The 13617-nt window shown below is 49.0% G+C and overlaps 1 protein-coding gene across 2 annotated transcripts in view; it reads left to right on the top strand.

Moving 5' to 3' along the window:
- The window catches only part of TTC28 (tetratricopeptide repeat domain 28), a 109538-nt gene that overhangs the window by 90223 nt on the left and 5698 nt on the right, over positions 1-13617 (top strand). For both annotated transcript variants that reach the window (XM_056504335.1, XM_056504336.1), the window contains 8 exons: positions 3247-3391; positions 4280-4459; positions 5525-6245; positions 7863-7987; positions 9042-9273; positions 9691-9767; positions 12651-12780; positions 13301-13408. In XM_056504335.1, coding sequence (XP_056360310.1) covers positions 3247-3391; positions 4280-4459; positions 5525-6245; positions 7863-7987; positions 9042-9273; positions 9691-9767; positions 12651-12780; positions 13301-13408 — 1718 coding nt within the window. The remainder of the gene's footprint in view (positions 1-3246; positions 3392-4279; positions 4460-5524; positions 6246-7862; positions 7988-9041; positions 9274-9690; positions 9768-12650; positions 12781-13300; positions 13409-13617) is intronic.

Here is a 13617-nt window from a genome sequence, read left to right as displayed (position 1 = left end):
CCAGCAACTGGCCTGGTTTTCTTCTCAGAATCCACAAGCATATCTCTTCAAGCTGCTGCACTGATGGACTATGAGTACTTGCTAGTTTTGGATCACACAGGAAGATCCCCATAATTGCTGAAATGTTTTGCTAGTTTATCAGGCTTAGAAAGAGAGGAGATTGTCCCTCTGATTACAGGGGGAAGTAGGATGTGATTCTCTTCCAGGGAATGCTAATCTTCAGGAATACTGCAGTGACCAACCATGCCTCATCTCTGTCTTTCTGCTCCTCAGGAGCCACATACATTACTTTGAATCCAGACCTAGGAGCTTAGCTCAGGTGTCTTGCCAAGTAAGTAATTTGCAGCTCTTAGAAGCAGCCCAGGGATGGGGCATCCTGGGCATTTAACTAAAAGCACCCTCAGAAGAGAAGCAGGGGAAGCATTAGAAGCAGCTGTGTCTGTGATGTTCTTGCAATGAGCTCTGAGGTTAAAATATAAGGAGACACTGCTGGATGGCCTCCCTGCTTTCCCCTCTCCTTTTGCCTGTGGAGGGAGACCTGGGAATCTGCCACATCTGTTGGCAGCTGGCTTGCTGAGCCCTGAATTCAGGGTAGGTGCTTTTAAGCAGAGAATAGTAGGATCTTTTGTCAGTTCTGCTTAGAAAAGCAAACTTAGAGGGTTGGCATTTCACTTAGGGAGCTCCTGAGAGGAAATGGACTTTGGAGGAGAAGAAAGCTCTGAAGAAACACTGTGGAGATCTCAGGACTGGGCAATGGCTGTCTGAGCTGAGGATGCCACTGGTACAGCCACCAAGATAGCCACCATGGCTTGTGTCTTCTTGCAGCTTCTGTTTTCTCTGCTCCTTAGGTAGGGCAAGCTGATCTAGATCATTAGAGCCTGTTACTGCCTCAGGGCCTGACAGCTTGACCTAGAGAGCCGTACAGCTGATCCTCTCCAGAGCAGAGGGATGGGGGCAGCCCTGGGGAGCTCCTTCTGTGGTGGTTCTGTGCCATCCAGGATGCAATGCTGCAGCTGCTGACATGCAGACCACCCTGGCAGAGAGTGCAACCAGTAGTGGGCTCTGGAGATACTTGTGGATCCTTGAAAGGATCCACAGGGAGCTCAGATCTGGCTGTTTTCTGGAGCTTCCTGCAGCTTTGTGTGTCAAGGCCCTGAACATGGATTTAGGGCTGCATCTTTAGGGAGAGTCTCTTTGAGGAAGGCTTGATGGGTATCCAGCTTCCTGAGGCTGTCAGACCCCTGAAGCACCTGGCCTGACTTCCAGCCCCTCCCAATAACTGTGCTTGGCCATGGGGAGTATTTGTCTTATCCAAAATCCTAATTAGTGCTAAGGCAGGAGCAGCTCTGTGCTGGTTCTGAAATTAACCCCTCCTTCCTGGCCAGGCCCAGCCACTCATCCTCAGCAGGCAGAGCCAGCACCTGTGAGGCTGGTGGTCAGCCAGGTCAGCCTGACCCTGCTCTCTGAGGCTTTGCTTTGTTCCTGCATCTCCCAGACAAAGGAAGGGAGTAGAGCTAAGCCCTGGCTGTTTGTGCTGTTTCTCTGCTTGCTGCAGGCCAGGCTGCCTGTACAAAGGGTTATAAATCAGCAGTGCTGCAGAGTCTGAGCAGAGACTTCCAAATGAGAGATTTCACTGTTCAGACATCAGGGAATCCTTTGCATTGCAGGAGCAAGGTGGAAATCATCAGTGTACCTGGAGCCCTTTGTTTGCTTTTTGGGAGAAAAGGATGGACTGGCCAGGGCTCCTGGTCAGCTCCACTTGCCACAAGAGATCTATCCAACCTCCCCTGTGGATTTGCTCACTCTTTGTGTACACACCCACCCACCCACACACAGGCAGGAGATGTGAGAGATTTATGGTGCTTGCTTGGTTTTGTTCTCATAAAAAGCAATCTGAGTGGTGAAGAAATAAATCTAGAGCTGCTTGGCTGGGAAATGCAGGATGCAAGAAGGCTTAGCTGATTTGAGTAATCAATCCCCTATTCCCTGCAGTAAATGAGCGTGTAACAGTCACTGAACACGGGCTGTGGGGCTGGCAAGTGCTGCCTGCTGGCAACAAGCCACTCAGGGAGGATCAGGGCACAAGGGACCACTGGGATATCCCTGCTCAGATTTTCTTTCCTCATCTGATTTTAAAATCTGTGCTTCAGAAAGCTGAACCCTGCAGTCAGATGCTGCAGTGAAGCAGGGCAGACGGGTATGAGGGGAGCACACAGTGCCAAGCCTGTGCTGATCCCCTGTTGTACAAATCCCCCAGATGAGTTTCCAGCAGCTTTAAGCAGCAGCAGGAGCAGCATACTCATTCTGTCACTGGAATCTCTGGGCTGGAGAGCATGGGCAGTCAGACACCAGGCTTCTGTTGACATTCTGAGCTTATTCCTATGTGCCCATAATTTGGAAATTCCTTGTGGGTGGTAAGAGCATTTTTTCTTGAGAGAACTATAGGTTTTAGGCATAATGTGAGCTGGGTCAGGAGGCTGGTTGCAGCAGCTGAGGAGAGAAACAGAGGGAAAAATGCAATTTCTGAGTCTCCGTGTTGGTATGTATCAGAAATGGTTGGGCTATGTCCCAGGCCTCCCTATCTTTCCTTTGAGGTCCACCTGCTAAAATATTTTGGAAAATTACCCTTTCCACGTGAAGTAGTTTTCATGGCCCCAAGCCAAGGATAATGTTTCTGGGGAGCACAGCTGCTGGACTAGTGAGCCCAGAATGGGGCAACTTCATTTCCTCAGCAGGGCAAACAGTTGTGGCTGATGCCAGATCATCACTTGCAGAGGTCTGTGGGAATATCAGAAATATCAGAATGGGTACCAGGTGTTGCACAGCAGAGGCAGAAGTGCAGAATCTTGATGTCTCGTGGTTTGCCTGTTGTCACATTTGCTCTGGTATCTTACTAGGTCAGCTGGTGCACAGCCCAAGTGCAAATCCTGGTCAGTGCTCAGTGGGTCTCGTGCCTGCCTGCACACAGCTGCTACCCATAGGTGTGCAGGAGCAACTGGGAACAGCCCTTCAGGCACTGGAGTGTGTAGAGAAACTCCATAGCAGTGGCATATGCTGTCTGCAGTGATTCATCCTGCCATTAATGTCACTGTTCACTGAGGAGTGAAGCTGAATGGGAGACTGAAGTCCTCCCATGAAGGATCTTACAGAGGTCTGGCTCGTGTCACTGTTGGAGGTCAGGGCAGCCACAGGGCCCACAGAGCTCAGATTCCTGCAGCTAACCTCTCCCATGGCTTTTGCCCACAGGAGCTGCCAGAGCATGACCAGCCTGTTCAGCAGTACCATGTCTCCTGTTAAGGATGGAACATCATCACTTCCAAGGAGGCAGACTTCTTTCTCCAAGCCCCCACTCCGTGCTCTCTACGACTTACTGATAGGACCCATGGAAGGAGTAAGCCTTTGGCACAGACACTTACCAAAACTCTCTCAGGGTGGGAAAGCACAAACAGGCAGCTTGAGGCTGGTTTCTGAAGTGTGGTATTTCCACACAACAGTCTGGGCTGGAAGGATTCTTTAGCAACCATCTAGAGTTGAGAATCTAGAGACAAGGCTCTAGCCCTGCATACTTTTTTGTGAGCTGCCAGTGTTTAAGCTGGAGCAAATCTCAATACTTTGAAATTACTTTTTTCTGGAGTCAAAGCTAATTATTTTTATTATACACTAGATGAGTAAATTTCCACAGTTACATGGGACCAGGAGCAGTTGCCATATTTTGTGCCCAGCTGCACATTCCCTATTGACTAATCTCTCTGCTTCACTTCTCCATCCATAAGATGCTTTCTGGTTAGATCTTTTGGTGACTCTGGGTTGAAGACTGTGTCAAGTATGTGGAAGTGCAGGCCATGGACACAATCTGTCTGTAGATTGTTGGCTCTTCAGAGGAAATGGCTAAATCAGGAAGAATATTCTCTGACAAAGGATAAGGTGATGATGATACTGACAAGGTGTAGATGATTTGAGTTAGCCAAGGTTTCAGGAGCAGAAGGAGCTGCAGTACCAGGGTGAGGCTGGGCCCCACGTGGCTGAGGCCAGGATGATGACCCAGAGTGGACAGGTCAGTGCCCTCAGTGCTCACTTGTCCCAGTGGAAGTGGCTGGGCACAGGTGAGCAGCAGCCCAGCTGCACAGGCATGTGCTCATCTGTCACACAGAGCATGGTTCTGATGTGGGTGTTCCCAAACCCAGCACAGGGTCAGACTAGAGCCTGATGCTTGGGAAGTGCAGACAGGGACATGGGTGGAGTGAAAGGGCCAAAGTAATCCTCTCTCCTCTCTTTCCAGGGATTGATGCACTCCAGTGGGCCTGTTGGGCGCCACCGCCAGCTGGTGCTGGTTCTGGAGGGAGAACTGTACCTCATTCCCTTTGCTCTGCTGAAGGGCAGCTCCTCCAACGAGTACCTCTACGAGCGCTTCAGCCTCATCGCCGTGCCGTCCATCCAGTCACTGAACCCCAGCTCCAAGGTCTGACCCTGCTCGTGAAACCTCTCACAGAGCCTCTCCTGTGGGTGCAGGGCCTGGTACATGCTCAGAAAGCAGCAGCTGTCCTGCTGTGCCAGACACAAGAACAGAAACCACAAACAGGCCACCCTGGCTCTGAGGAGCATGCTGAGCACCACAGCTCTGAAGTAGGTTCTGATGTAGTTCCTGCAGCACAAAATCACAGCCCCAGGCATGCCAGGAAGGACAAGGGGATTGGATCATTTGGATATCCTCCTCTAAAGGATTGCATGTGCTGGCTGTGGAACTACATGGCAGACTACAGAGATGTAGGTGTCTGTGATCTGTGCTGAGCTTCTTTGCCAAGCTGACTGTCCTGTCATTGCTGGTATGTTCACCTCCATTTTAGCATTCTGACTGGGAAAGGCCACGAATGTCTCAGGACACCAAAGCTATGAGGGAAAGCAAATCCCACTGGTGAATCCTGCAGAAGTATCTTCATGCTGAGGTTTGGCAGCAGGATTTCTAATGCCCAGGTCTCTGGGAGAGTCCACCAAGTCAGATTTGCTCTTGTTGGGCAGTGTTTTGTGGCACATCTTGGTTTGCCTTGGGTTAAGCACAGTCAGTGGAACAGCAAAAGAGTCTGTATCTTGTCAGCATTATTGGTGTTCCATTCAGTATCAGCTGCATGCAGCACCTGCTGCTGGCAGTGCTGACACTGATCTTGGAAATACAGCTATGAGGAACCACTTAGTGATTGCAGGTAGTGTTCCAGTGATGTGAGAATCTGGATTCTTCTTTATGTTTTTGGGTCTGCTGCAGCCCTAAAAGGGACCTGGGCTTTCTGTTGCTTTCTGTTCTTACCTTTTTGTTTATCCAAGATCTGGGGATAGAAGCCTTGACCAGACTCAAATACTGTTTGAGGTGTTCCTTGGAATATTTAAACAGAAGAAACTAAAGAAATGCAGTCTTCCTGTAATTATGACAACCAAACTTATGTTTAGAGCCAAAGTGACAGGATATTTTATGACCAGCACCACAAAAAATAGATCCTTGAATAGTGTTTTCTCTTTCTCTTTTTCTGTGTAGTCCCATGTGAGGAAGAATACTCCTGCTTATTCCAGTTCTACCTCAATGGCAGCTGTGATAGGAAATCCCAAGCTCCCTTCAGCAGTTATGGACAGGTGGCTGTGGGGACCTATGCCCTCTGCAGAAGAGGAAGCATACATGGTATCAGAGTTACTTGGCTGCCAGCCCTTAGTCGGCAGCTCATCAACAAAAGAGAGAGTCATGAGTGCCCTCACTCAGGCAGAATGTGTCCATTTTGCAACCCACGTCTCCTGGAAACTGGCTGCTTTGGTCCTGACACCCAACACTGACAGCAACCCAGCCAGCAGCAAGAGTTCTTTTGGGAACCCCTACACAATCCCAGAGTCTCTTAGGATGCAGGATGATGCCAGTGATGTGGAGAGCATCTCAGACTGCCCTCCTCTCCAGGAGTTCCTGCTTACAGCAGCTGATGTGCTGGATCTGCGTCTTCCTGTCAAGCTGGTGGTTCTTGGCTCTTACCAAGAGTCCAACAGCAAAGTCACTTCTGATGGAGTCATTGGCTTGACAAGAGCATTCCTGGCTGCTGGGGCTCAGTGTGTCCTTGTCTCACTCTGGCCCATTCCTGTGGCTGCTTCCAAAATGTTTGTGCACGCCTTCTATTCCTCTCTCTTAAACGGGATGAAAGCCAGCGCAGCCCTCGGAGAAGCAATGAAAACTGTGCAGAGCAGCAAGCAGTTCTCCCATCCAGCCAACTGGGCAGGTAGGAAGAGTCTTCTGGACAAATCAGGGGTTTCTAGGGAGCTACCAAACGATATGAGTTAAGCAGGTAATTGGGAGCAGTGTATGCCCTGTGCTTTCCCAGAATTCAGCCCCTGTGTCTCAGACCCTGATTCAGCTGAGTGTGGCTGAATGTCAGTGTCACAGGACTCATCAGCATTTCATTGAGCACAGTAGGTGGGTATGGATTGGGTATAATTAGAAGCAGTTGTGAGGTGAAGTGTGTTTCATGACTGGAAAGAAATAAAAGTGCAGTACAGCAACTCCTTCTCTATGTTTGAAATCTCCAGGCTCATGCTTCCTGTGTCTGTGGGATGGAATCAGCTGGAGCACACAGACTTTTTAATGGAAAATTTACTGACACTTCAACAGGAGGCAGAAGAAGTGCTGGTAGAAGCAGCAGCAGCAAGGAGCTGTGATTTCTGTGACATAAACCTTGTAGGGCTTATTCCTTTGGTCCTTTTAGGAGAAAGGTTTCCCTTGCTTCCACTGGGAATGTCTCAGCAGTGTCAGCTCTTTGTGCAATGCTGGTGCTTGCTCTCTCTCAATTAGATCTGTACTTTGAGATTTGGAATGACAAAGTCTTGGAGTTCAGCAGTGCTGTGACAGGAATATGTACAGATAACCTAATTTTTCTTCCTGGCACGAGGCCTGGTTTTTGAAAGCTGCAGGCATTCCCCAAATTGATTTTTGCACAGGCAGCAGAACCATGTTATTTAGCTCAGGAAACTGTGGTGAATATGGCTCTGGTGTGAACTGCACATGGCTGGAAGAGTGTGAGCTTGTTAAAATGAGTCAGGCTGACAGTGATTTCAGGCATGTTGAGTCCAGTATTAGAGTGTGGTTCAGGTAGTACCAGCTGTGAGCTGAGTTCAGGTTACGGTCCACAATTCAGCTGGGATTTTATTTTCCTTCCAAGATTTTTCTGTCTCAAAAGAAAAGAGCACTAAAAAGCCCCAAAAGTGACCACTCTCTAGGCAGAAAAGGATGAGTGCTTGGCATTGTCAGCAAGCAGAGGCTTTCAGCTGCTCAGGCTGAGTACTTCCCTTTCCATTGCACTGTGCAAGTTCATCACACACAGTCCCTTAATTCCGCTGCTGACCCTTGGCACTGAGTCTTGGACAGAGCACCAGAGCCAGGAGCAGCTGCATCCCTCCTGCATGAATGAGAGGGGAAATGTAGAGCTCTTTGTGCTGACATCTGGGGAGTCTGGCCAGGACAGGTTTCTGACCAGGACAGTGAAAACTTTTCATGTTCACAGTTCTGTTCTGCCACCACTGTTGGCATGTGTTGATTTCTGTGGCTGTAGAGGAGACCTGGAGCATGCCTGGACAGGTTTATCTGCAATCCAGTGGTTTTCTACTTGAACAGGAAGATGATATTGGTTTAATAGCAGGGGACAGTAAGAAGTATTTAGAAACTTTCTGGAAGTTCAGTCTGCACAACTGGGCCGGGAATGGGCAGAAGCTCTGGGAGAAAAATGTCCCTGTGCAGGGTACAGTGAACTATCATTCACTAGTCTGAGGGCAGAAGACATCTCAGGTTTGAACATTTTCCATAACAACAGGAGATTGACTGTCTCTCATTTTGAATTCTTCAGGCTTCATGCTTATTGGGAGTGATATGAAGCTGAACAGCCCTTCTTCACTGGTAGGACAGGCCCTGACTGAGATCCTGCAGCACCCTGAAAGGGCCCGGGATGCTCTGCGTGTCCTCCTCCATCTGGTAAGGGAAAGGAAACGCTGTCACAGCCATGAGTGGCACCACAGCCCATCTAGTCCTGAGACACCCTCACCTGGAGAATGAGTGGAACCATGAGTGCAACAGCAGCCACTCCCTGATGTGCAGCCACTCCCACCTGAAAAAAAAATATATATAGACCTTCATCCCCCCTCCCCTGCCATGACCTATCCTCTTGCAAAACTCCGGGTCAGTGTGGAAAGACTTGGACACCTAAGGAAGTGTTCAGTGCAAAAAGAGGCAAAGTAAGCAAAATCTTAGATTGTATTGTGACAGAATCCTCCCCAGATCCATCTGGTTTGCATTAGCTGTTGAATTGGGTTTCTGCTTAAGGGGTAAGCATTGGGATTAATTGTTTATACAGGGAAATAGCTATGAACATGGCAGTCATGGAAACACAGAGCACAGTCACTGCTGTCTCTGCGTATTTGGAAGATAAGAGGCCCTTCTGTCCCCATCTGTGCCACCAGCCTGTCCTGGGGAGCAGCGGGACTGGAGCCAACTGCCAGGTGGCTGCAATGATCACTCATGACTTTTAATACTTTTCTTCCCAATATATCATCTGTGGTCTCACAGGAGTGTGAAGTATCCATAGAATGATGGAAACCTGTGAATGTTGCTGGTCTTCCCAGTTGCTGGGGTTTGTAGACACTCATTTCTCTTTCCGTTTGCCATGTGGCTGCAGGCTCTTTGTCTGGCAATAAGCAGTCGGGAACCCCAAGGTGAGTCATCTTTTGGGGAGAATTGCAGCTGCCAGGCTTACAGGAAACTATCCCAAACAAACTGCTACTTTGTTTTCTGTGGCATTATTGTTCCCAGCATCCCAGCGAATAGTGACACTCATCACTGTGATGTTACAGCTGTGAATGCTGAGTTACTGGAGCTTTTCTTTTTTAGGCACTAATGTCCTCTTGTGTGAGCAGGCCAGGATCAGTCTTGGATTTGCTGGCTCCCAGCCTGCTGTTCCAGTCTCTCCTCTGTGTAAATAGAGGCAGTCAGTAACAGCATTTTGTGCAATAAGTGTATCACTTCCCAACAGGTGGAGAAATCATTGCAGCGAATCCAGAACGGGCAGCACAACTCCATGTACACCTCCCAGCAGAGTGTGGAGAATAAAGTTGGTGGCATTCCAGGCTGGCAGGCACTCCTCACAGCAGTGGGATTTCGCTTGGACCCTCCAGCCAGCGGCCTCCCAGCAGCAGTGTTCTTCCCAACCTCGGACCCTGGGGACCGGCTGCAGCAGTGCAGCACCACCATCCAGTCCCTCCTAGGTGAGAGGAGGCAGCTCTGGGCCCTGACCAGGCAGACATCAGCCTTTCACACCTTTCTGTGATGTCAGCATGTGAAACAGGGATGTTCTACGTCACTGAAATCAATGTCTTGGACTGGGAAGAAGTTCTATAAGTAAATGTTAACTGAACATTTTGTCACAGATGAGAATCATTTGCTGCTGGGTCAAGTAAGCATGATGTGACTGTTCCTCTCTCCCAGCTCTCAGTCAGGAAACCTGTCGTCAGATGCAAAGTGGGAAGGCCTTTTGCTTTCTGGAAATTGCTGCTGCTTCCAGAGCTGTCCAATGATGTGTTGGGAGAGGTTTTAGGAATTAGCCAAGTGTGTGTTCTTTTCAGGCTTGTTGCATTTCTTGCAGTCAAGAAACAGATACAGATGTTTCTGCTGATGTTTTTCAGGTTTGCCTAACCCTGCACTTCAGGCACTTTGTAAACTTATCACAGCTTCAGAAACAGGAGAGCAGCTTATCAACAGGGTGAGTTGGGAGGTTTTCCTCCAGTACCTGGTTCCAAATGGCTCTTCCCAGGTCAGTAGATTCAGAAATATGCAGAATGGTTGATGCCCTGGTTTACCAACCCAGAGCTTGCTAGGAGACTTGAGGATTGAAATTCTAAACTTGCCTGTTTGTGTGAATGAAATTGGGTGTCCAGAAGGAAAATATGCAGGTGGGTTACTGGGCTGCATGGCCCTGGGACTCCCTGTTCAGTGACAAGTGAAATGATCCCTGCAGCAGTGTGGGGGAACTGAGTAACAGACCCCTGATTGCTGTTTGGCCATCCTGCCTGGGCCCACGTTGGCTGCCCACTGCCCACTGTATTTACTGAAGTTCCCAAGGTATGGCTGGCTTTGGACAGTGCAAGGTCTGTCAGAAAACTCACTGAGCCTGTGCTGCTCCTGTGTGTGCTCACTGCTCCACAGAAAGGATTTCTGGTCTTTAGGGGAAGAGCAGTGCTACCTGTGGTGATGGGACTTCTCCCTGCTCTCCTCAACCTCCTTCACACTCTTCCCTCTCCCTCTCTGGAGCATGCCTAGCCTAACCTGACCTTTCTATGTACCACCAGCCTGGCTGCTTTCCATTCCATGGTTCTTACTGTCCTGAGTGCTTCTGGAATGAGGCTTCTCTTCATCATTTGGCTGCTTTAGTACATGGACACACTCACACAAGGAATGGGCCTGTATTTCACTGTCTTTCCCCTTTCCCCATGCAGAAGCATTCCAGGCAATGCTGTGGTGGGGAGCTGAGATTGGTTCTGTGTGGTGTTGGGCTGCCCTTCCTTTGGACACATGGAGTCTGCAGAAAAAGCCAGAGAAGAGCCCCAGCTTCTCTGTTACCTGCTGAGTGGCTCTGGCAGCCCACTAGGATGAGTCTGCTCCAAGGAAAGGGCTCCTGTTAGGATCTGCAGCAGAGCTTGAGATGTTCCCAGTGCCCTTGGTGACCAGTGTCCTTGGTTGTGTTTGCCTCTTGCTTTGGCTCTCATCAATGCCTGAGAAGTGTGTGATCAGGGTTATCTCCCTCATGGCCACCCAAGGGAGGCCAGGTCTAAGGGGTGTGAGGAGGACAGGACAGCATTCCCATGGCTGGAAATGCCTTAGAGTGCTAGTGAGATGGCTTCATGATTGCTGCCCTGCCTCAGATAATTAAATTACCCAAGGAAAAACATTCAGCTGGTTTTGCATAAGGAACAAAAAACACACTCACCCTTTCCTTGCTGCCCCACAAAGTAAATACTGGCAGGGATATTGCAAATTTTCTTCCATAGCCCAGACCCCTGTCAGAATTCCCTTTTGCATCAGTCTATCCTGTTACATGTTGGTTTTCAACAGCTCTCCCCTCCATTGTGGTTATTGCTTTTTTCCTCTCCTGCCTCTTGGCAGTTCATGGTGTGAGCAGCTGGAGCTCTGCCTGTCCCAGAGGAAAGCAGACTTTGTTCCAGACAGAAGCAGGATGTCAGACATTTCAGTCAGTGGGTGCTGCTGGCTGGTTTTCCTGAGTGGGTGACTAGCATCATAGGGGAGTGGGTGCTTTTGGCATTAGTGAAGTAGCAAGGGGAGAGCCTGAGCAGCTGCATTGAACAGAAAAGGCTTATTCTGAGTGCAAAAGAGAAGGCAGGAGCCACAAAAGAGAGAACTTCAGACAACTGCATGTGCAAGGAAAAGTTAGGGGTTTCTGACTGCACTGAGTGCCAGTACTGTGTCCCAGAGGAAACAAGAGAAGGGCTGTTTTATGTTCAGCCTCCTGCCAGAGTGTGGGTTGGCCAGAGTGTCTGCCTGCTAAGTGTCTGAGCTGTCATGAGCTGGGCACTCCCAGATTCCAGCTGCCTGTTCCCATGCTGTTGGATTCACAGCTCAGGCCGTTCCCATTGCTCCCTTCTTTCTCTGGACAGAGCATCTTGCAGTCAGGGTGCAGGCTCACACATGGATGTGTCCCTGCAAAGCTCCTCAGCACAGGCACTTTGTAGCACAGAGTAACCCATGTTCTTTTCTCCTCTTTTCCTTTCTTGTTACCTGCTGCCCGAAGGCTGTTAAAAATGTGGTGGGAATGGTGAGTATGATGTGCACGGGGATGGCACTGCTGTGCAGGGTGAAGTGCTGGGCTCACTGCAGACCCATGCCCTGTGCTGCAACGTGTCTGCACCCTCTCTCAGCCTGGGATTTGCTCCACAGAGCTACTGTGGAAAGAGGCCTGTGTAAGCTTTTGTGGGTTGTGAGAGATGGGTGGTCCTGAGGTTAGCTGCTCCCTGATTAATGGCTTTCCATCCTTGCTGCCCTGGCTGTGTTGGTGAATTACACGGGATCCTGGCATCTTAATTTGTGTCAGATCTTCATAAACACATTTTCTCTCTAGCTTGCTACTCCTGTCCCTTGGGCACAGTTGAGAAACTTCTTGCCTGGAGGCCATGGAGGCCATGGAGATATTAGGAAAGTCTTCCATGGTCTCATATGACTTGTTCTGCCCAGTTAATGAGTTTCTTAGGATTTGCATAAGGAGTATGGCTCAGTCATGGAATGGGCTTTAATGTATTTCTGTGAGCAGCCCCAGAGTATCTCTTTCCTTTTCTTTCCCTTCACAGATGTTCCTGCTGTGCTTCCTTCTTGCTCAGTTTCCACTGGCCACCCCCCAGCCCTCACCCCTGGTCTGTCCCTGCCTTTGCTGCTGTTCCAGTCTGTCTGATGTTGCTGTCCCTGAACTGTCCTTTTTCCCAGACCTTCCCATCTCACTGCTCTGTTCAGGAGCAGCAGCTGAACTGGGTGTCCAGGGAAAGGGTGTCCAAGGAAAGGGCATTGCCTTATCTGTGCTGTAAGAGAAGCAGTGCTGTGACTTGTAAGGAATGGCTAATGTCTGTATTGCTGTCTTCAGCTGCATCAAGTCCTGGTTCAACTTCAGGCAGGCGAGAAGGAGCAAGATTTCCCCTCTGCACCAATCCAGGTCTCCATCAGTGTCCAGCTCTGGAGGCTGCCTGGCTGTCACGAGTTTCTGGCAGCTCTAGGTAGGAAAACACTTCTTTCTGTTGTCTCTCTAAACCTACTGCTGGTGTCTGATGTGGGGGCTTGAAGCACTGATAAGACTCACATCTTCACATTTGTCTGCCTTCTGCAGCCCAGCCTGCATTTGCCAGATTCCAAGGTCTGTGCTCCATTTCTGTGAGAAAACCTGGAATTAATAGTAAATGGTCTGGCATGCAGGATACTGTTCCCTGAGATGTGTTTGGTATATAATTTCCTAACAACTCCAAATAATTTGCAACTACAGAAGTGTTGACAGTAATTATTTGTTAATGAATGTGTGTGTTCCCAGTCCAGAGCCACAAAGCTCCCAACACCTGGAGAAGGTGTGCTAAACAGTAATAAATAACAGACAACAAACTGCAAGGAGAGGTGAAGTCATCCTTCCAAGGCTGCAGGCTCCCATACCTCTCTGTTCTGTCTGTGTTATAAATAAAATTACTCTTATTTGAGACAGAAGGTCTTTCTGTGAGCTGTAATTTTTTGTTCCATGTCCCACTACAGGTTTTGACCTTTGTGAAGTTGGCCAAGAGGAGGTCATTCTGAAAACTGGGAAACAAGCTACCAGGAGGACCATGCACTTTGCTCTACAATCCTTGCTGGCACTTTTTGGTAAAGCTGCTCAGTGTGTTTGTGCTCTTGTGTCATCTGATGAAGAAGTCACACTTGTATCACATATACCAAATGTGACACAGAGACTGGAGTAAATGTTATTTTTGTATGGGAAAAACTTACCTGAGCAAAAGCTGGAGATAGAGTCCAGTGACTGCAGGACATATAACTCATTCTTTGTTTTGAGATATAATGATAATGAACTGACA

This window comes from Oenanthe melanoleuca, chromosome 15 (assembly GCF_029582105.1).
Source record: "Oenanthe melanoleuca isolate GR-GAL-2019-014 chromosome 15, OMel1.0, whole genome shotgun sequence".
In the NCBI taxonomy this organism is placed as follows: Eukaryota; Metazoa; Chordata; class Aves; order Passeriformes; family Muscicapidae; genus Oenanthe; species Oenanthe melanoleuca.
Note: the sequence above shows the minus strand (reverse complement) of the source record. Positions and strands in the feature narration are given on the sequence as shown.